Source organism: Gymnoscopelus microlampas, assembly GCF_963454915.1.
Source record: "Gymnoscopelus microlampas genome assembly, chromosome: 12".
NCBI lineage: Eukaryota > Metazoa > Chordata > Actinopteri > Myctophiformes > Myctophidae > Gymnoscopelus > Gymnoscopelus microlampas.
The window spans coordinates 15568090-15592445 of record NC_139949.1 but is presented as its reverse complement, the minus strand read 5'-3'; the positions used below and the strand labels follow the sequence as shown (position 1 = coordinate 15592445).

At 42.8% G+C, this 24356-nt stretch overlaps 2 protein-coding genes across 3 annotated transcripts; one reads left to right on the top strand and one right to left on the bottom strand.

The window, feature by feature from the left end:
* The first annotated feature begins 930 nt into the window (after positions 1-930).
* On the top strand, positions 931-11332 carry ublcp1 (ubiquitin-like domain containing CTD phosphatase 1). Of its 2 annotated transcripts, none has more exons than XM_084073912.1 (11): positions 931-1070; positions 2027-2341; positions 2755-2846; positions 3038-3123; positions 3589-3704; positions 7396-7494; positions 7741-7778; positions 8349-8447; positions 8686-8802; positions 8910-9037; positions 9275-11332. In XM_084073912.1, exons 2-11 carry the CDS (start codon positions 2188-2190, stop codon positions 9300-9302), a joined length of 957 nt encoding a protein of 318 aa, XP_083930038.1. In that variant the 5' UTR covers positions 931-1070; positions 2027-2187; the 3' UTR covers positions 9303-11332. The 2 variants fall into 2 exon arrangements, with proteins under 2 accessions (XP_083930038.1, XP_083930037.1); XM_084073911.1 differs by having other exon boundaries at positions 1985-2341.
* A 2728-nt stretch (positions 11333-14060) lies between these two features.
* Positions 14061-18434, bottom strand: il12bb (interleukin 12B, b). The gene is made up of 9 exons (XM_084073207.1): positions 18281-18434; positions 18033-18129; positions 17771-17869; positions 17116-17304; positions 16827-16932; positions 15907-16076; positions 14795-14958; positions 14382-14503; positions 14061-14200 (listed from the first exon to the last, which is right to left on the bottom strand). The coding sequence occupies exons 2-9, from the start codon at positions 18127-18129 to the stop codon at positions 14176-14178; spliced, it is 972 nt and encodes a 323-aa protein (XP_083929333.1). The 5' UTR covers positions 18281-18434; the 3' UTR covers positions 14061-14175.
* Between the last annotated feature and the right edge of the window lie 5922 nt (positions 18435-24356).

Here is a 24356-nt window from a genome sequence, read left to right as displayed (position 1 = left end):
CAGCTGCAATACCAAAACGTCCTGTTGGGCAGAGGGGTGCTGTACTGCGGTACTGAGCAATTCTGTCTGTCAAAATACATGGGCAGAAAGTTTGGTGATGTAAGCAAACTTGCCATTCTGAGATGGCCTGTTTAGACACGCCCATTCTGAAAATCGCTGTAATGAGAATGAATGAATGAAAAAATATTTTTTGGGGTACAAGAGACACTGGGGAGCCCAAAAAATACCAAAAAAATAAAAAAAAAGTGAAATTCATGGTGTGTCTCCTTTAAGTAAAGATTTGAGTACTTTTTCCACCACTGCCCAGAGAGCCATGCTGCCATGCACCACCCTATCCAGGATCCATAGGCCCTATGGTTCTCAAAGTGTGGGGGGGGGGGTCCCCCGGGGTCCCCCAGGGGTATTTGAGGGGGTTCCAGGGGGCCCCCAGCTAAATGATGTGGACAGGAACCAAATGGACCCTTATGGGTCTGTAACTCTGAGAGTGTACAAATGGAACCAAATTTACCCGTTAGGGTCCATTTGGTTAATGTAACTCTCAGAGTTACATTAACATTGATTTTACAATACGAATTGGGGTCCCAGAGGTAAAAATGCCATTAAATGGGGGTCCATAGCCTAATGCATGTCAAACTAGGGGTCCCGGTCCTTGAAATGAAAATGGTTGAGAATCACAGCTAAAGCCGTAAAAATCTTCTGTTATGGGGGTCCCTATGGCATATCTTTTTAAATGGGGGTCCGCGGGCTAATAAGTGTCAATTTGGGGGTCCTTGACATGAAAAAAGTTTGAGAACCACTGCGATAGGGTGGCTCATGAAGTGGACGCTTTCGTGGTAACCACGGCAACGAAAGCGTGACTTTTTCACATCACTTCCGGCGCGGTTTCAGACAGACAGGATGCCAGCAAGAAGAAGAAGAAGAAGGGGCTGGATGATGATGATAATGTTGATGATGCACTCAGCCCACAACCACCACAACTCCATTGAATGAAAACTACAGTCAGATCACCTTCTCCCAAAGATCCAATGGGAGTTTGCCTACCATTGCTTCTCTTAGGTTAACTGTCCGAGGTGAGAATCCAGCAGGCTGTGCCGTTTAGCTGGCTTTAGTGGGGCTATGTGTGTGTGTGAGTGTGTGTGATCCTAGCCTCAGTGTGCTAGCCTGCTCCTGCTACAACATAACAGCATGTCAGACGCGTGTCTGCTCGTTCTTGTCAGTATTAAGGCAGCAGATCATTTGTCTTTTTGGCCAAAGTAACACTCTTTAGTTGTTATTGATCTTTGTTTTTTAGGGTCGTCGTGAACTTGATGAGATATTTAGTTTAATAATAGCCGATTATGAAACCTTCAGCTATTGGGGGCTCTGTTGTCTAAATAAGACTTAATTTTCCATGATATTTCCCATCACTGTATAAAGGGGGGGATCATTTCCCTGGAATGATTTAGTCTGTTTAACCTGGTGCTTGTGTTAATATGTCAGTGTGATTTCAGTATTTCAGCCTAAATGAAGGGATAACTTGCATAACAAGGTCCATTGAATGATGTAATGGTGTAATAGTTTTGGTGTTGGGGGACTTGACAGTGTTTTGGTCTATTAGAAAATAGCAGATCTACAAGCTCATAGCTAGTAGATCTGCTATTTTTGAAAAATAGTGAAAATTTGTGCAGACCTTTTTGAATGTATATATTTTTTAAAGCAAACATTTTGTAACTCAAATCTTCTGCTTCTGGGGGTCCCTCCATGGAACAAATTATTTTGAGATGGGGGTCCGCGGCCAAATACATATCATTTTGGGGTCCTTGACATGGAAAAAGTTTGAGAACCACTGGTCCATGGAGTATTGTTATAACACATTTACCCAGCTATGTTTTGTGGTTACCTCCTTGCCTATTGCTCAAGTTGGCAAGCATGAAGTCCATAACCTTATACCCCTCTCTCTTCTGTGTGTGTGTGTGTGCGCGTGTGTGTGTGTGTGTGTGTGTAGGTGTTTGCACTTCTCACTTTGGTTGTGTTTGTGATCTTCCAGTTGCTTGTGAGGGCGTGTGTGTGGTTGTCAGCCCTATGCTTGCGGACACATAACTAGAACTGCAGCCGAGGGTTGTGTGTGTGGGTGTATGTGTGAGTGAGTGTGTGTGTGTGTGTGTGTGTGTGAGTGAAGCGGGTGTGATTCGCAGGCTTCCATCAGCCATGTCTGTATCGGTGATCATTAAGTGGGGTGGACAGGAGTATTCCATCAGTTCCCTGTCAGAGGAGGACACCATCATGGACCTCAAACAGTCCATTAAGACCCTGACTGGAGTGCTGCCCGAGAGACAGAAGCTGCTGGGACTAAAGGTCAAAGGTGAGAGAGGTCACAGACCACCACCCCGGCTGGAGTGGTGGACTTGCTGCCCGTCCATGTGATTAATGTTGCTGACATCCATCTACAAGCTCTATGAGCTTGTAGATCTGCTATTTTTGAAAAATCGTGACAATTTGTGCGAATCTTTGAATATAATAGTTTCTAAAGCGAACATGTGTTACTCAAATCTTTGCCTCTGGGGTGGTCCCTGGAACAAAATATTTTGACATGGGGGTCCGCGGCCAAATACATATAATTTTGGGGGTCCTTGACTTGAAAAAGTTTGAGAACCACTGATATTATAGCAACATAAGTGGCCTCAGGTCTTAATGTGTTAAATCTGTTCTTTCTACAATGATAATGCACATTTTTCCAGTATAAGGAAGCATTCCGTTGTCCTCTTACTTTCTCAGGGAAGCCAGCGGAGGATGAGGTGAAGCTGGGCTCCCTGAAGCTGAAGCCCAACACCAAGATTATGATGATGGGAACCAGAGAGGAGAGCCTGGTAGGTGGCTGGAAGACACATTGGCTACATAATAGACAGATAGATCATTCACTTCATTGATTGCCTACAGCAGTGGTTCTCAACCTTTTCAGGCCGTGACCCCCCAAAATAACCATATTTGAATGAGAAGGGGTGCATGGTGAGGAGGAGGAGTGATGTAATCGTGCAGTATTATGTTTTGTCTTATGAAGGAAGACGTCTTAGCCCCACCGCCAGAGAATGACGATGTGGTGAATGACTTTGATATCGAGGAGGAGGTCATCGAAGTGGAGAACAGGTTAGACGTGTGTGTGTGTGTGTCTCACTGTTTATGTCCTTCTGTAGAAGACAAAGTTGCACTTTGCTAGGTTACATGACAAAGGACCAAGTGTACTGTACTCATGTCTTCACAGCAAGATCCTTTATTTTAACAAATCTGCTTGGTAGAGTATGTTAACACAATATAACTTACACATCTGCAGTGGTTGAAGGGGGTCCCTTCTACTCTTCCATTGAGACATTTAGACCCTGGTGTCGGGTAGGACACCTAGTGGTTGATGAGTAGTATTGCCTGAAGCTCATAAGTGCAACGTGTTCCCCTGACCAAGCAGGGATTCCGTATGGAACGAGCGCTAGATATTTGGTCTCCCAACGCGGGAGAACCAGGCCTGGGTTCAAATCCCGGCGAGGTCACAACTTATGGATTGCAGGTGTAACTCCCAAGAGTGTAAAAAATGTAAGTGTCCTTTACGTGTGTCATCAGAGAGGAGAACCTGGCTAAAATTGCGCGTAGAGTGAAGGACTACAAGGTGGAGGAGATGAACCCGCCCAGAGAGGGCAAGAGACTGCTGGTACTGGATGTGGACTACACACTGTTTGGTGAGTTCCACTGACTGAACGCTCTGACTAGAGCACTGCTACCACTAGAGTTCTCCAATTCTGCCCGAACCCGAGTTTTTTGGGCCGGGTCGGGACGAAAATGTATGCTAATTAGTCGGGCAGAGCCGAGCCTCGGGTTCCGTTAAAAAAATACAAAAATCTATTTCCCTCAAAAAAGACATTTCTACTGCCCCTAGCGGCCAAACGGTAAGGCCGACCTTCCTAGCCCGTGTTATGAAAAGAAAACTGCCGAAAATGGCCAAAACTCAAACATAGAAAATCAGCGAAAGTGGCCGTTTTCAAGATGTTTGGAATCTGGAATCTGGAAACGGAATCTGCTCAGTTCAAAGCTTGTTGGATGCGTGACTTTGAGGACATTAAGCACACACTGACACTTTCGGGTTTTTCGGGTTTTCAGGCCTAAAATGATGGTAATTGTTCAGGCCGGCCCAGTTAGTAGTTACACTACTACTACTAGAACACTATTACTACTAGAACACTCGGGGTTGCTAGAGAAGCGACAATGAATCGCCGATGTACCGATACAGATTCCGATACGCAGTGTTGTGCCTGAACGCGTTCAATGAACGATCGTTCATGAACTCGTTCATATTTTGGGCGAACGTGAACTGAACGTACTGTATATCCGCTAGATGAACGTTATCGTGAACGCGTTCATTCTGGCGTTTGTGAACGGCGTTCTCTCACAGTTTAACTTCGTTCAAGAGTATCCCAAATTTCCATGGTTACATCGGTTTGTCATGTTGTATTTCATCCTATTCTGTGTTTCCGAGGCGTCTTGAACGCACCATTAGCCAAAAAAAGAGAAAAGCAAGGCGGTGTCTAAACATTCATCTGCGGAGTCCGACTCCGATTGAACAGTCTCATTGCAGCGACAGCTAGTGAGCAGCACAGACAGTTACGGCCACTCGGCCAGGGCGAAGAGCTGACACTTTATCCGCTCTGCGAAGCTCATTTCCCGGCCACAAGCATTTGGAAGTTTCCTTGGCTTCACTGCCGACAAAATTAACTTGAAGCTGGGCTGAATTAATAAGTAAACACCGCGGAACGGCGAGATGAGTTTGGGATGTCACAACATGTCCGTGGCGTAGCACCGTAGCCTAACAGCCGACTTTAGGACGGTAGCCCCGGCCCCCGAACCTCTGAATGAACGTATTGTAGTCTGGACGTCCGACCCGACTTTATTTTGGGATTAAAAGTGGACTTCTGCACCTGGCTTTTGATGTTAACAGTGTCATACACTCACTTTGACAAGCCCCCAGCCCCCCCCCCCCCCCCCCCCCCCCAAGATTAATGAAAATCTTTAGAAAATAGCAGATCTACAAGCTCACTGTGTTGCACCGTGACCTGTTGTGAGCTTGTAGATCGGCTATTTTCCAATATCCAAAACTTAAATAGGGCTGAAGTGATACATGTATTTGTAAAATCTACTAAGTAACTAGTAACTCAAGTTTTCAAATAATTAAAAATAAGTACAATATTTGCCTCTGAGATGTAGAGTAGAAGTAAGTAAGTACTGAAAACTGCTAATACTCTAGTAAAGTAAAAGTACCTCAAAATTGTACTTAAGTACAGTACTTGAATAAATGTGCTTAGTTACTTTACACCACTGGAAATAATAAATATAGGGTGCTTTGTGTATGTACACCAGAGAGGATATAATGTATAAGAAAATTAAATAAATAACATTGGTTTTATAATGTATTGGATAAATAATAAAGTATAGTAATAATAATAAATAATAGATTTGGATGCATCCTGCTCCATATACAATACAATGCACTGCTTTTCAGTTCATCATTAAAGTTTGAGACAATAAAAAATATGCGATTAATATGCGATAAATCGCGCGATTAACTACACAAATCATGCGATTAATCGTGATTAAAAATTTTAATCGCCTGACAGCACTAATATATATTGAAAAAAAAGAACGAAAAAGAACTGAACTAGTTCATTTTTTGAACCATGAACTTTAGTTCAAAATTTTGAATTATGAACTGAACTTTGAACTAGTTCATTTTAAAATTTGTGAACTGAACTTTGAACTAGTTCATATTTTAAGTGAACTTTCCCAACACTGCCGATACCCATAATCTTGCATATCGGTCGATACTGAGTAATAAAAAAGAAATCTAGGACAGTGGTTCTCAAAGTCGGGTTCCAAAGGGGGTTACAGGTCTGTAACTCTCAGAGTGCAGCTCTGAGAGTTAATAAAATAAAATAATGTTAATTGTACCGTAATAAAATAATAATGTAAATTGTACAGTAAGAGTATGAAACGGTAGTGCAACATCAATTCAAATGAAATCTCATCATGTGATAAATGACATGGTATCGGAATCGCCGATACCGAGTGTTCTAGAATTTTAGGCCATATCGGCAGCTTTTCCGATACTGGTTTCGGTATCGGAACAACTCTTACCTCCCTACCCAGCTTCCCACCCTCGAGCACGGGCAATTTCCACAGCGGTGGGCAGGAACTTTGCCCCGTGTGCCACCCGAGCGCCAGCGTTGATTCCATAATTTAACACTTGCTGACAGCTCAGTGTTGGGTGAGCACTTGCGTGATCCCCATGACATTACAGGCTCTTTTTGCTGGCTTACAGTAGGTGTTACATTACAGTCTCTTACAGTAGGGTTGGCCAACAGCACTGGAGAGCTCTTGATGTCACCACAGTGCCAGGAGCCACAGCATGCTCTGCCAAAGACCAGTGGTGGAAAAAGTACTCAAATGTTTTACCTAAGTAACTAGTAACTTTTCAAATAATTGTAGTGGAGTAATAGTACAATATTTGCCTCTGAGATGTAGTGGAGTAAAAGTAAAAGTATAGACAATTGGAAATACTCCAGTAAAGTAAAAGTACCTCAGAATTCTACTTAAGGACAGTACTTGAGTAAATGTACTTAGTTACTTTACACAAGTAAGACGCGCGAACGCTGGAAGCGAACGCAGCTGGAAAATATTGTGTATTTACGGACTGTGTGTGTGTGTGTGTGTGTGTGTGTGTGTGTGTGTGTGTGTTTTGACTGCACTCTGGCGCCACTCTGTTGGTTGCACACAGGCAGTGCAGTGCACACATACTGCACACAGACAGACAGACAGAGACACAATGAGAGCAGAGTTTCATAGTATGCTCCACTTGGGCGGAGGCGCGGCTTTGCCGCGCCTCCTTCCGCGTTCGCAACCACTGCCAAAGACACGTCTCTGTTGCCTCAGCCGTCACTAATTCAACCTCTGGTTTTAGGATCCTGTTATCTACAACTGTGTGAGTGTGTGTGTGTGTGTGTGTGTGAGAGTGAGTGAGTGTGTTCAGATCCTGAACTATCGATACTTTTTTTTGGGTAACTTTTTCAGATCCTGTGTCTAGGTGTATTAACATACTCTACCATACAGATTGGACAAAATAAAATTGTATTCATACAAAGTGACGTAGTGAGGCTTTAAGCATTATTTTTATACTTCATCAGATAACGATGTCGTGCAAAAATATTGAATATATTAGAGTGGCTATTTTCACTAATCTTGGCATTTTGTGACTTTTTCAGATTTTGTTTTTTGCCTTTTGACGATGACATGGCCAAAACAGGGATTGATTATTAATCAATTAATTTATTAAATGAACAATTAATTGGACTAGTTTGATGAATTGTTGCATCCTTTACTCAGATCACAAGTCATGTGCAGAGACAGGCCAGGAGCTGATGAGACCGTTTCTCCATGAGTTCCTCACCTCGGCCTATGAGGACTATGACATCGTCATCTGGTGTATGTATCCTCCTCTCCTCTTCCTAAATGTATTTTAACCTATTAAAAACGTACCAGGGCTAGAAAAACACTACACTGTTTTTCACCCACAACTGTAATATTTTCTTGTACTTCTCTTTGCTCACCATGGCCAAGTTTGTTGTGGTCAAATCACTGGATATTCTTCAGTCTTTAAAGATTCCCTCTCTGACGTTGAGTTCAGGAACACTGTTGATGGTTCTACTCCCATTACTTCCTCTCCTTTAGCTGCCACAAGTATGAAGTGGATTGATGCCAAAATGAAGGTATGGTTTTGACTTCTTTATTACTTGACTGATAATATATTGTTTCATGACTACATCATTGTGAAACCTAAAATCACGATTATATATTTTTTTATGTTATGTTTTATTAAGCTTTTTTCAGCACAGAGTAAACGGAAGAAAACATAATTTCAACACATCAGTTTTTGTTTCGTTTTCTCCCCACATCCCCCCTCCCCCCAATACTGGTTAATGTCCAAGCAGACAACGTAAATAAATAAGTACATATACAAATACAAAGTAAAAATAAGAAACTAAAGCTAAATAAATAAATACAGTAACAAATTAAGTGACAACAGATACCCAGAAGCATGTGTACCTGCAAGCACACATCAAGACCTGCATAAATGTTTCTCTCTTTAAATTTTAATTTCAAAGCCCAATAAAATCACTATTTTTTTTACTACTTTCAATTAATTGTGCAGCTGTACGCACTTTCAGTGATGTACCCCTGAGTATTTATTCAATGTTGCCAGTAGAAGGCAGTGTTTGGCAGTTATACTTGCAGGTCTGTTGGTGGCCGCTTACATGTGTCTGTCTGTCTGTGCACAGGAGCTGGGAGTGACAGACAACCCCAACTACAAGATCACGTTCATGCTGGACAGTGCGGCCATGATCACTGTGCACACTCCAAAGAGAGGGGTCGTGGAGGTTAGTACACACACACACACACACACACACACACACACACTGGGGTTAGGATTAAGCAGGAGGTCAAGTTTAAGGGCTTTGGGTTCAAGTCACCAATGCGCCTGATTTATTCTTAGTTATGCACTAGTGTCGTTCGCCAGAAATAGCCAATCTACACGTCGCAGCGATATGTCCAGCTTTAGAGTTAGGGATAGAAAAATAAAATCAACATCCTCTGTGTGTGTATGTATGTGTCCAGGTGAAACCTCTGGGGGTGATCTGGGGTAAGTATGATGAGTTCTACAGCAGGAAGAACACCATCATGTTTGACGACATCGGACGCAACTTCCTCATGAACCCACAGAACGGCCTGAAGGTACGTCACCACTGCTTAAATCAAGACGTTCTCAAACATTTTCATGTCAACGATGTGTCATTGTTTATCACTAACTAATTGTGTGTGTGTTTGTATGTGTTGGTCAGATCCGTCCCTTTATGAAGGCTCATATGAACAGAGAGAAGGACAGGGAGTTGTATAAACTGTCCCAGTACCTCAAAGAGATCGCCAAACTGGACGACTTCATTGGTCTCAACCACAAACACTGGGAGAGGTACACACACGCACACACAAACACACACACACACACACACACACACACACACACACACACACACACACACACACACACACACACACACACACACACACACACACACACACACACAATGGAGTTAATTTGAAATCTCCCTATAATATATAGAAATACTTTTGGGTGCACATAGGGACGATTCAGTCATAATGAACTATCAACTAACAATCGTGTGTGTGTGTGTGTGTGTGTGTCTAGGTTCTTGTCTAAGAAGCACCATCATTAAAGGAGGGACTCTCTGACCCACTCCAACATGAACAGGGAGCAGTGCTGGACACTACAGCCCCACCGCCCAGTCCACACACACACACACACACACACACACACACTGACCTCTTCTCCGCCTTATCACTGCAACCCGGACACGTAGGGAATCATCTTGCGGTCTTCTGTTCTCACTAAACACACTAAAACTACCCCCCAAACACACTGCGTCTCACCACTGACATATGGGCTTTGTTTATATACCTGCATGTTCTGTCTTTTCTCTGTAAACGTACACTCAAAACCCCAGTCAGGTATTTCACACCACTGTGTTAAACTGTGTTTTATTATTTGTAAATGATAGCGTTTTAACTTACTGAGTGTGCCACACGAGCGCAATTTCACAACATCAGGACAGTAGACTGGCATACTAAATCGACACTTGAATACCGCGGTTGGCCAAACGTTTTGGCTCTGTCCGCCGTCTCCCTCATTTTTCCTGAGTGGCAAACTCCACCCGACTGGCACTCGGAGCACACCGAAACCAACGCAGATATCGGATTTGGTGTGTGGACTTGACGTGGTGTTGTTGGACAAAACTCTTCTTGTGGAGTTGTAGAGGAAGTCTGCATGTGTGCATGCATGCACAGACACTTGACAATAGCAGATCTACAAGCTCACACAACGCATCAACCGGCGCGCAACCAAGTATAAATGAAGCAATACATGTCTTTGTGTAGCTTGCTCGCTCAAAACACTAGGTTGGGTGAGGTGCTCCGTACTACTAAAGACTCTAGATGAGGGGGGAAAAAGGTGAAAACTTCAGATGACTTCACTGAACAGAACTAGGGAAAGTAACTTATTTACACTGAAGAGATCTTCAGGGTAAACGTCATACTTCAGTGTAATTAAGGTCAGGGCAAAAGCGTATTTTTCTCAGCAGTGACATTTTTGTGTCGGTTGAGTTTCTGCTTCTTTTCAGTGAATAAAGCTGATGTCATTGAATGATTTGCAATAGTCTCAAACTACCACGGGCACCAGAGGTATACTAAGTTCAAGTTGGTTTTGTGGCAAAAAAAAGGCATTATCTAACTAAGCATACATATGCAATGTTTTGTCAAATGTATTTTGATTCCTGTTGTTACGTTTCCGCGTGTGGGTTGTAGTCAAGTATACATACAGTAGACATGTTTACACTACAGGGATGGTCGCATGTATGTGGATGGGCACAGAGGAGTTTCCGTTTGGTGTGTATTACCGTGTAAAGCACGATTTATAATTTCCTTCGTGGCGCAAACACCGGTGCGACGTTGCGTGCTGGAAATCGCCGATCTGCAAGCTCACAACCACATTGCACATGTGTTGAGAGCTTGAAGAACAGCTATTTTCGGTGCGCAAAACAAAGTAAATTATAAACAAAGGAATCGGGCTTAATCGGCTGGATGTTCCGACAGCTGACACATACGCAAACACAGAATATCTTCATTTCTTTTGGTTGAAGCAGCAGTTACTTGCTAACCTGGTGTGTGTTCTTTTGTTTGGAGAGCTTGAAGTGTTACAACGGTACCTAACGGTGTGGGGGCATCGTCATGACTTGGCCATGGGGGTCCCAACAGACATGCAAATTCAATGTTTCATTTCATGCTTTTATCCTTTAGTAGGGGAAATATTCTGAAAATGTTTCTGTACACTTAAAAACATTTCATTGAATTGTGACATCCAGGTTTATTTTGCTTTTACATTTGAAATGTTAGAAATTGAAAATTGGGGAATTGGGAGCCACCACTTCTGTATAAACAAAACCACTTTTTGATGAATCACAAATGACCCTAAAATAAAAATGTCAGCGTACTGTGTATTTGGCCAGATACCCAGAATGAATACACAGGACAGGGAAGTCAAATGTTTAAAACATGTAATCAATTCTTACACTAAGGTCTCCTGGACATTCAACACCCATTAATTTCTAATGAAGCATTCTGTTCTGCTTTTCTTTTGTTTGCATTATGCCCCAATTCACATTTTCCAACATCCTGGCTGTAAATATGAAAATAAAACCCTTTTTGTAGTAAATCCTCGTGTTTAATTTATCAGAATAGCTTCTTGTGGCTATTGAGTGCTAGCTATAGACTGTACCTAGCCTGGTTATCGGACTGAAGCGAGAGTGCTTCAGTCTGATAATGAGAGAGGCAGTCCACTCGGAGAGAGTATGGTCTGGAGCTGGGCTAGACTGTACCATAAAGACCACTTAACCACATAAACCCTAGCATGCTTTTTCTGGGAATGTCATAACAGGCATCCTATATTGAAATTGCCTAGAGGGTGGGGGGGGGGCGACCGCGATCACAAACATAACATGCGGACCTGCACCATTGCTCCGATCCGCACCACCAAACTTGGCACACACTGTTCAGGGGTCTGCCATGATGTGCTATCAGAACAGTCCCACCAAGGGCCACATGTTGGCAGAGCCACAAACACAGTACAGAGGTTGAACATGAGAATACTAGTCACAGCAGGGGAGCAGGGCCATATCAGGGCCCCCCTGGTGGCCACAGGCCACAAGTTCACCAAACTTGGCATAAACGCTGTTCAGGCGTCTACCATGAAAATATTCACACCAAAAAAATAAAGATTGCACACACGCGGGGTACTACAGCAGTGTTTAACACTTTAGATGGCCATAACGCAGTGACCATTGATCTGATCTGCATAGCGGCCTGAAAATCTAGTTCTGTGAAAATAGCTGATCTACAAGCTCACAACGTGTGATGTTGCGACACATTGAAAGCTGGCTGATCGGCTCTTAGCAAAGAGATTTGGTGTAAGAGGGAAAAAAGGACGGGTGTGTGGCTGGAACTGTTGTGTTGAATGCTGAGCTGTAGTCCACAAACGACATAATGCATCCTACATATTTGTTACTGGAATAGATGTAATCTCTCACCAGCTTCTCAAAATATTCATTAACAAAAGGGGTGAGGGTGACAGGTCTCTAATTATTAAGGCTTAGGGACAGGCACAATGGTGGACATTTTGAAGCCTGTGTGGAGACCACAGCCTGGAAGAGGCTTGAAAACATCACAAACACTGCCACCAGCTGGTCCACACATGCTTTGAGAACATGTCCTGGGATGTCGTCTGGGCCGGCAGCCTTATTTCACACGTTTGAAACACGTCAGCCTTCCAGATGGTTAGAGGGCTGGCCTCCTCAGGTCGTGCTGAGTCGACACTGGCTGGTTGGTGTGGGTGGAGTTGGTCTCAAACCAGTTGTAAAGGGCATTCAGCTCGTTGGGGAGGGAGGGAGGAAGTCTATTATTGTCTGTAACACCTGCCATGTGCTCCTGTTATTATGGATATGATACAGACCATGATACTGACATGATACTGACCATGATACTGACATGATACTGACCATGATACTGACATGATACTGACAAGATACTGACATGATACTGACCATGATCCTGACATGATACTGACCATGGTACTGACATGATACTGACCATGATACTGGACCATGACGCTGACATGATACAGACCATGATCCATGATACTGACATGATACTGACCATGACACTGACATGATACAGACCATGATACTGACCATGATACTGACCATGATACTGACATGATACTGACATGATACTGACCATGGTACTGACCATGATACTGACATGATACTGACCATGATACTGACATGATACTGACCATGATACTGACATGATACTGACCATGATACTGACCATGATACTGACATGATACTGACCATGATACTGACCATGATCAATGATACTGACCATGATACTGACATGATACTGACCATGATCAATGATACTGACCATGATACTGACCATGATCAATGATACTGACCATGATAATGACATGACACTGACATGATACTGACCATGATACTGACATGATACTGACATGATACTGACCATGATACTGACCATGATACTGACATGATACTGACCATGATACTGACCATGATACTGACATGATACTGACCATGATACTGACCATGATCAACGATACTGACCATGATACTGACATGATACAGACCATGAACAGTAGTCTTCAAGAGACAAGAAGGTGGCGGCACACTAGCCTGGGTGCCAGCCTGCTTCGCTACGTTCGGCGGATTTTTTTTTCTCTCTGCGCTTCTCAGTCTGGAATGCACCCGATTGACTCGTCTTTCAGAACTACACAGGAAGTACACAGGAACTACATATGTTACGTTTGGCAACGTCGTTGCTGATTGGATGTTGTTCAAACGAATGACGAATCAAAACGATCACACCGTTTTTTTTGTCCCGCCCCGCACCACAGACCAATCAGAAGCCACGGTAGGTTTCGAACCTTGGCTGCTGTGTCCCGCCTCCTGGAGATAGGAGGCATTCCAGACTGAGAAGCGGAGAGAGAAAAAAAGTCCGCCGAACGCAGCGAAGCAGGCTGGCACCCAGGCTAGCGGCACACACTGGTAGCCAAAGTGCCAATACTTAATTTTTGTACACAGTCAAAAGAAACCAACATTTCGGCAGGTTTGCCTTCTTCAGGGCATGAACTGACATGATACTTAACACGATACTGACTTTATACTGACATGATACTGACCATAATACTGACATTATACTAAATATTACAAGGTAACACTTTTCTCAACAATATGAGCACATGAACGTGATTAAACCAGGCAGATTTCGAATAAACTATTTTATTTAACCAAATTAAAACAATATATGCAAGAGTTTCATAGCAGCTAATATTTTCATAGGAGTTTTTGAGAAACAGATCCATATAAATAAATACTGTACAACTAAATGGTCATTAGAAAACATTTTGTGAAGAGGGAAAACATTTATTTTTCTTCACTGTGATGTGATGCATCACTCTGGTCAATGGTGTCTGTGTTTCTTCATGCTAAAGACAGAATGGAACAGAATAGAACAGGTTAATAAGATAGGCTACCTCGAAAATATTGTTATAGTTTTTAAAGACAATATTTTCTAAATAAAATTATCTGTAGAGCAAGTTTACCTAGATCTTATTCCCAACATAACTAATGACTTTTTGTTCGTAAACATTAAGGCAACAAACTCACTCATAGCGGCTCCAGACACTCCATGGTCCATCTGTAAACTTGTCCTTTGCCCGCACACAGAAGACATACGACCTCTTAGCTTTGACACTGGCCGTGTATGTGGTATTTTCAATGTTGTCATTCTACACACAGGGAAAGAAAGAGAAACAGTGAGAAAAATGTTATAATGGATTCTACAAAGGGTAGAATACAAATGTGCACAGAATTCACAAACGCTTTATATATTATTTTAGGTTAGAGTCAAGTGGTTCTCAGTCAGTGGGTGGAGACCCAAATAGCAGATCGACTACAAGCTCACAACAAGTTCGCATCGCGACGCGTTGTGAGCTTGTGGATCGGCTATTTTCACTAGTTTCTCACAACTTTCTCTTTTGGTTCTCGAGCCAAAACGTTTGGAAACCATGTAATAATACCTGAATGATGATGCGTTTGGAATGACAGGTCTCTCCGTGGTGCACCAACTGCACCTGGAACACCAGGCCGAAATATGTGCAGGGCTTCTCCCAGGTGGCTGGGTAGACCCAGTGGAACACGTCACCAGCCTCAACGCGGAGCTGATCCACCGGCTCTGGACTCACTGTGAGCAGAGAGAAGAAGACCATCAGCTATTAAAGCACAGTGGTTCTCAAAGTGGTTCCAGGGAGTCCCCAGCACAATTGCTTGACATAGCATCAAAAGCAGTTTAACTCTACAGTATATTCATCAGCTGATTGAGAATAGCCAATCTAAAAGCTCTTGTGATCTGCCATTTTCCATTGGCAAATAACAGGCACACAGCCAAAAGTGTCCAGCAGATATAAGGTATAATAAAATCATAGTTTCATGTCTATGGTGGCATAGTTAAAAAGGTTGTTGTGTGAGCTTGCCTTATGTCTTCACTGTTTGCTTGATTCACTGCCTTTTTGTTTTGGCCATTATTTTAATGCCATTACTATTATTATTATCTTCCTGCCTTTATTTTTATGCCATTGTTTTAAATTGTTTCAATGTATTTCTTTTCTGCTTTGTTGTTGAATTGTGTTGCTTTTTCTGTAAAGCATTTTTGCTTTATTTTATTTTATGTCTTTCACCATGTAAAGCACTTTGAGATGCATTTATGTCATGAAAGGTGCTATATAAATAAAGTTTATTATTATTATCATTAGATCGGCTATTTTCGCCACTTTTGTACGAATGAAGTATAAAACATTTATGAAAAAACTAAAAGAGGAGATACAAGGTTTCTGCTTGACAGTGGTGATATAATGGCTGGTAATTTTCTGAGAAGATACTGGAAAACTTTACAAAACTCACTCTCTCCCTATCTCTCACGCAGGCACGCACGCGCGCACGCGCGCACGCGCGCACGCACAAACACACACACACACACACACACACACACACACACACACACACACACACACACACACACACACACTCTCTCTGTCTGTCTCTCTCTCTCTCTTTCTTTCTCTCTCTCTCTCTCTCTCTCTCTCTCTCTCTCTCTCTCTCTCTCTCTCTCTCTCTCTCTCTCACAGTGTCCTACCTATCTCTCTCAGGTAGAAGGTGGTGGTGTATCCCTCCAGTCTGAAGGCATTGTGTATGTAGACTGTAACAGAGATGCGGTGTTTCTCCTCCTTGTAGGGACAGTTGGTGTAATTGCATCGCACCCCGGAGCCATCAGAGTCCTGCACACAGCTTATCACCTTGGTATCTCTGGCAAAAAGAAAAAGATAAGACTGATTAGTGGGCTGCGAGCACGCACACACACACACACACACACACACACACACACACACACACACACACACACACACACACACACACACACACACACACACACACACACACACACACACACACACAAACTTTATTTGCCATGGGTGAGAGAAATGATAAAATTAACGTCAGGGTGAAAAACTTGGTAAGCTGATGTATCTAACTGAAAATGACTTATTTAGTTATTTTCCATCAATTGCACACTCCATGAAGCCTTGAATCCATGCATTTATTTTTGTTTTTGTGGCATTCCTAAGCCAATCATTTGATTCCCGTCTCCTACCGGCTAATGTATCCGGTAGGAGACACAAAGTAGATTATTTGTGTCTCCTACTGGATACACACCCGGTCATCAAATTATTGGCTTAGGAATGCCACAAAAACAAAAATAAATCCATGGATTCAAGGCTTCATGGGGTGTGCAATTGATAAAAAATAAGTCATTTTTTGGGTGAACTCCTCCTTTAAGTGCCTGCTTAACCAAACATGGATACAACTGGGCCACCAAACATGGTTACTGCGTATGGATTTGTCACACTCACAGCTGAGCAGATTTTTGTTTTGTCTTTCATAGGACAGTAGGCTGACAGGAAATGGGGAGAGAGTGACATGCAGCAAAGGCAACACGCTGTCATACATACATTATGTATGTATAGGTATGATACATAGGCTGACAGGTGTACTTACTGTTCTGCCTTCACTAGAAGTACAGTGGCCTCAGAGCGTGCTGCTGTCCTCTTCCAGGAGCAGTGGAACGAGCCGTTGTAGTTGTGACCTGAACATTGGATGTACCCTGGAGACACACACACACATATCAAACAATAAATGCGCTGCGCTTTGAGTTGATACTTTGACCTGTATGTATTACCGTAAGTAGGTTTCTTGCAACTTATAACCACATAACATAAAAAACTTCTAAACACTTGTGAGTCAAGGTGTGCCATCAGCGGTTAAAAGCTGGAACCAAAGCCCTCACCTCCATGTCCGTGGTGAGGGTGCTTCTGCAGGATAACAGAGGTGTTGTCGGGGTCCAGTTGAACCAGAACCAGGGTGTGGTTGAGGTAGCGTCCGTGCGGGCTGTCCAGGTGACAGGAGTAGTTGCCCCCGACCATCTCCTCCACCTTGACCGTCACCTGGTTCCCCCGCAGATCGGGGCTGGCCTCGTCTAAGGTCAATAAAAAAGTACTAAGAATTAATTTGACATTTTACACTTTCAAGAAAGAGCAATCCCACATTTAGCCATAGTAACAGGGGTCTCCCTGTCTCTCCAGATCTTTAGTAAACAGAAAATACATTTTCAGGTCAGGGTACCAATTTCATCCAATCAAGGGAGAGAACTCATACAGGATACAGGATTAACAAGTGAAACTGGAAGTGATGAAACAAAAACATTGGAACTGGAACACAAGCTGAATGATCTGTGTGGGGTTCTCTCTCTTGATTGGATGAAATATGTAACCTAACTAAAAATGTATTTTCTCTTTACTAATGAGCTGGACAGACGGGGAGACCCCTGTTACTGAACAAACAAACCTTTTAACAAAAAAATGATCACTTATACCTTTAACACTGAGTACTTTGCTGTATTTTAGTAGTAGTAATAGTAATAGCAAATCACATCATTTTCCTACCATCTCTCTTCCAGAACACATTGTCGTTGTAGGCCTCGCCGCATGTTAGATTGACGTAGAACGGTTCTACTTCTCCGTGGGGCACCCTTACAACCAGGACTACACACACACACACACACACACACACACACACACACACACACACACACAAGGGGTCACAAAGGTCATGAGTTGACAATTCACACAGCATGAGAACACAGGTGATGCAAACAGAGACGGACAGACAGACAGACAGACAGACAGACAGAGAGATGACTATTACCTTGATCCATTAGAACGTCGATGTCCTCTGGGTCGCTGTTGGAACCAGCGCAATGCCGTAAGGCCGTCAACAGGATCACGAAGAGCAAGGCTGTCATCTAGAGAGAGAGAGTGGACATGAAGTTAAAAAGTAACACTGCTATATCATACTGTTATCTCTATAACGAGTCAGTTCATTCAATGAGTGAGTAACTAAAAACAAGAGATATATCAAAGTAAGTGAAGCCAAGCAGAGCTTTTGATATTTACCTTGATTGCTTTGAGTTGTGATCAGGTATTGTGTCTGTGTGCATATAAGACTAGCTTGTACGACAGGGTAGTATTTATATTGCACAAAGCAGAAGAATAGAAGTTCCCGACATTACTGGTAGTCCTATATGCAAAAGAGGAACTGTCGGTACAGTGATATTTATCTACGTGTGCTGTGCTGTGTTGTGTGTTTTAATTTACTACTGGGGAAAACAGAGGGAAATCCTAGTTCTACAAGGTGAGTGTGTGTGTGTGTGTGTGTGTGTGTGTGTGTGTGTGTTTCATTACCTACAGTAAGACCACAGGACCGGGGGCTGATGATGCAAGATGTCTCCTACGCACTGATTTCAAAGCGATTTGAAGGAAGCTGATTGACCTCACAATACAATAGAGCAGTGGTTCTCAACATGTGGGCCATGTGTGTGTATATGTGTAGATGTGTATGTACTGCCCTGTGGGTGCGTGTGTGTGTGTGGGGGTGGGTGGGTGTGTGTGTATGTTGAAGTGTGGCCATTGATAATCATTTGTTTAGCTGGATTCATTGGCTCAAGAGGAAGTATAGATCCATGATGCATATTGTCTCTTTTCATTTCTTGTGAGTGTGCATGTGTGTGTGTGGGGAAGTCAGGACAAAGGAGGATCCTGTGGAAGAAGGAACTGAGAAGTCTAAAGGATTAAAACACATGACATTCTGGGTCTGCGTAGGAGTTGCGTGGGATGACATGAACCGAACAGGTAGTGCGGACAGACGTCCCTCTGACGTTTCAAGTGTAAATAAGGAAAGGAAACAACAGTCACATCTATAACCACCTGGAAACACATTCGGTTAAAAAAAATAAGAAAACCGTCTTTGTTTTAACCTACACCACATTACAGCATAACCTTCACGTCATATTGCTTCTTCTAGGACTTTCCAATCTGACCAGTGACCTTTGTTTTGGCAGCAATTCTCCACTGTTTTACCCTCTCCACTCTGTATTACTTACGTACTGTATATCACACTGAATCTTCAAAGAAATGTCAGACTTTTTAGAAAATGTTTTGTGTCTGTAATATGGTATAATGTCATTATACCATATTATGTGTGCAGTTTGATGAGTTGTAACTGACCTGTTATGTGGAAAAGGAACCCAAACAGCCAAAAGATCACATTTTCCCCTAACAGACACACAGATATGTTGAAAAACGTTATTAACTTTACATTATATTTCATCATACGACTGTGTCACTCACAGAACATGGTTATTATACTCAATATGGTTATATGAAGAAGTATATTAGGCTTAGCAGGCACCTACATCTATAAAGTTGTCTGTTGTTGTCTGACCCACGGGTTTGAAAAGCACCCGCCTCAAGATAGACCCCTCAGTAAGTCTCTAAATGCTTCGTTCAACTAAGAGAAACTGAGGACAATCTCTCAGCTTTCGTTGCTAGAACTGGGTCAAAACCGTTAAGAAAATAACAACGGCATTGCAGAACCAATACAAAAACTTAAGGGCTGTCCTGTCCTTCATATTTGTGGGGCAGTGATATAATTGGTTTCCAAAGCCGTAGGTGTAGGTTTGTTTAGCTGCTGTTCTTGACACTTTCTAGCACAGCGGTGGGTAACTTTGATGATGGAGAGGGCCACTATATTTCCACACACACTCCAGACAATAGAATTTTAAAACTAGTCATTAAGCTACTAATATAGACTGAAGTAATTAAAGTGGGTCGTGTCTGCATGTTTGGAATTGTAACAGCTGAAATCAATAATATATCAGTAATCTCCGTAATATTAACCTGCGGGCCGCATTAAGTGAAGGTGGGGGCCGCATGTGGCCCCTGGGCCGCCAGTTGCCCATGTATGTTCTAGCAACTACCTTGAAGTTAGAAGTCCCCATATCATTAGGCGGAGATGCCTGATCGTCTGGCAACGCAAGACTAGTATCGAGCCAGGCATAATATGCATCATATTATGATGCAAGGAGGAATTCCCATTAGAAGATAACATCTGGCCGAGGTAGCAGGGGCATTTATGATTTAAATCCAGCTGCTTCAACCTATTGCCTCACCCCTCCCTGACCCTTTACACATTTAGTTTCACTCTCAGAGGGAATAACGTAGTAGACAGGCAGGATGGCAGAATGAGTCGTGACAGAAAGGTAGGCTGAAAGACGAGAAGAGGGGGATGGCACACATAGACAGCCAGACAGGTTTGCCGTCAGACAAGATTTTCCAATTGGATATTCCAATATAGCTGATTCAGCGCTGTTTGCCTTTTACAAGGTAGAATATGTGTTTCTGTTCGGTGCACATTCTCCCTATTGGTGATACACACATTATTCGCTCCGAGCTACAGCAGACGCGACACGTTTGAGCTGTCAAGATCTGTCCTGGCTGCAACAGCCGGCGCACTGACAGTGCTTCTGTGATGACGCCAAAAAGAGAAACCTGTTCCTTGACAGCTACTTCTCCAAAACAGCTGAGCTTGGACTACCGATGGGGCTCCCCCCCCCGGCTGTGCCTGGTTGGAGCGAGGAAACAGGGCAGGTTAATGAGAGTCAAAGTCAAAGGGAAGTTCAGTGCTTTAAAGAAATCCATCTTTCTCTCTGTGGAGGGGATCTCAGCTTTGCTGTGTGTGTTGTGTTTGTTTGTGCTGTCAGAAATCTGTGTGTGTGTGTGAGTACATACATACAAACGTACGTACTGTGGAGTGTCACTGTGGGCTCGGCCTGACATGCGGCCTCCCAGAGGTAAGTGGAGCTCTCTGACCCTGGGCAGGGTGATTGAGGGGCGGTACAGTCCCCGGTACCTCCTCAATCAGACTGAAATGATGACTGCTGTGTTACTCTGCTACTCAAGCAAGTGACGACACCTGTGTACTGATCAGCCAGGGTTAAAAATGAAGCCACCCTGCTCGGTCAGAGGCTCAAACTCCTGGGAGAGGAAAGCAGCGTCGGGCGGTAAGCTACAAACACACTCCACTGTTCTTAGATAGATGTTGTTAGCTGGGTGTATTCTAATCAGTTTTGTCTCTCCTCCTGTAGGCAACCTCCGGAGTTTCATACTAAAGCATTGGAAAAGGACTCTGTGTCAAACGCCCCATTGGGGAGGAAGATTTAAGTTTGTTTTGCATTAACCCTCCTGCTTGCCTTTGTGGAATTCCGGCAAATAAAATAAAATGTTTTTTGAAATTCAAGCCTCTCTGCCTCTTGGTGTTGGTCAGTGCTCACAGTACGTACGTACAAACGAGACAGGTAGGCGTGTGTACAAGTTGGATTGTTGGAAGATTGGGGTGGAGTGTGGGGAGCTGTTAAAACCAGGACTGAAACTAGTACAGAACAGAGCAGTTACTGCTGGGAGAGGAAACCAAGTTGAACTTAGTGTGTATGAGTGTAGAAGTTTACAAAGGTTCAGAAAGAAAGGTACAAAAGTCGTCTTCCCCTTCACCCCTTGCCCTGCCCTTTTCTAATAAGGACATTTATTTTTGTTATGTGCATTCTTTTGGTTAATTTTCCTTGATCCAAACATGCCTCCCGAAGGCCAAACATACCAAAGTGTATGTGTGATCAGAAATGGCCCTTTCGCTCTGTTATCGGTAACCACTTAGTGTGTATGGCTGTGCTACATAATCCTTGTTTGTGAGATGAGAAGTCTGTCTACATTCTGTTATTGGTGCTGCTGTGTTGTTTTAAGCCACCATAGGCAGGGTTCTTTTAACCACTTTGAGCCCCGCATCCCTATTTTGTTTATGTCAACAATAATTATTGGTACTTTTATTTACCTTTAGCTTTTGGGAATCTAAGCATGGCAGTTCAGACCACTTTGGTCTGGTTGGTTGTAGCAGCACGGCCTCAAGAGGGAGCCAGTGGGGCTTTTAGGCTGTGTAGGTATTCAGTCCCTATACTCACTATACAGTGCACTATATAGTGATTACGCAATTTTGTAGAGGTGTCTGAATGTATTGTGATCATTATTATACCCTATATAGTGGACTCATTATCCCACAATGCAACGTGAAAAGCAGGGTACAACCGATGGGTCACTATTGCAAAACCTACATACTGTACTGTCATGAATTAAATTGAAAGAAAAATACTGACTTTGGCCTGTGTAGTGTTTGAAATGTGTTTTTATTTTGCTGATCAGTTCACTTTATACATTATTCTCCTACATAGAAATCCCTATAGCCTATAGGGAGTAGGGAGTAATGAATGAGAGTGATTTCAGACACAGCCTTTAGTCTTGTTTTTATTCCATCTCTATATGGTGGTGCGATTGCTCTGTGTTTAACTGTGAGGAAGAAAAAAAAACAGGAACACAGAGAAACACAAAGAAACGCCAAACACGGATAGATCCAGCAGGAGTAGAAATCTTGAGCAGTTTAATTAAAAACATTCTATTTCATCAAAATACGCAACTTGTTTCTGAAATAACATCGTTTTGCCCTGCGGAAAAAAATGCACCGAACGCTTACATTTCCCGCTGGCGCACAGAAACATGTATAATGCACGCGCACACACACACACACGCGTGCACCGACACAGGCACCGACTTTATGTTAACCTGTTACGTGATTGTTTTGTTACGTGGAGTGAAACAGAGTATATAACTATACTGTATACTGGCAGTTGAGTAAACACCCCCCCCCCCCTCCCTACATTAAACCCATTAAGACCGGGAACGCATCTGAATGTCACTTTAGATTTCTTTGGCTTTTCAAAAACAGCAGATCTACAAGCTCATAGTGCGGCAGCCGCGCTATGAGCTTGGAGATCTGCTATTTTTGAAAAATCTTGAAAACATTTTTTTCTAGATTTTTTTCAAAAAACTGTTAGGATTTAGAAATCATTTTTAAGAATCGCCTCAGGTCTTAATGGGTTAACTGCAAATGCAATACAAAGCGCATTCCACAGTTCACCTACGTACTTCAAGAGGAAGGACACAGACTGGCTGTTAGCACTAGGGCTGGACAATATGTTTTCCAATAACCTCAATATTGATGATATTATGATGACAATGTAGTATTGTGATGATAATATCACTTTTTTTTAAGTTTCAGAAATAGCTAAAATAGCCAATCTACAAGCTCACAAGTCGCTTTGCCGACGTGTTATGAGCTTGCAGATCTGCTATTTTCAATGACATTTTTAGAAAGTATAAAAACAAGGCTTAAGTGATTATAACCAGGAAAAGACAACACTTATGCCATATCACGATATTACGGTATTCAAAATCCCAGAAGATATCTAGTCTCATTGCACGATATTGATTAGAATATTGATATATTGGCCAGCCCTAGTTAGCAACACACAGTATATTCCCAACAGAAACCACTGTGAACATTGGTACTAACAGCCCAGTTATTTTCACATGGGTATTAAATGTTCCATGTAGCAGAACGTCCTCCTTTATAAATACCGTCCCTCTGTGGGGGGGATTAGAAAATGTAAAATAAAAAAAATAAAAATTAACACCTACAGTTTATATGAAAACACTTTTTGCGATTGTAAATTGAACACTGAAATTTACCCTTGTTCTTCCGTGATGCCTGGATGGCAGATGAATCCTTACAGCATACAGGACAGTGATTCTCAACCTTTTTTGATTTCAAGGACCCCCAGTTTGATATGCATTAGGCCCCGGACCCCCATTTGATACGATTTTCTTATCTATGGGATCCCAATCTACAATCCTCAGTGTTAATTTAACTCTGAGAGTGTATAAATGGACTTGTACGGGTCCACTTGGTTCCATCTGCACACTCTCAAAGTTACAGTACCGCAAGGGCCCATTATTGTTCCCTAATTATCGACGATCATTTAGCCGGGGACCACCTGGAACCCACTCAAGGACCCCTGGGGGTCCCCGGACCTCCCGTTGAGAACCAGCGACATAGGAAACAATCAGGAGAACGCTGCTCGGCCAATAGAGTAGCTGATGAACAGGGGGGAGATAGACACAAACAGTTGGGAACACAAGGGTCGCCAAGGAACCCTTTTTTCACTTTCAGCACCGACTGACAAAAGTTCTATTCCTTTTGGTTTCCATAGGAACGATTATTTTTTTTTGTTTTTTAAAGACTTCCAAAAAA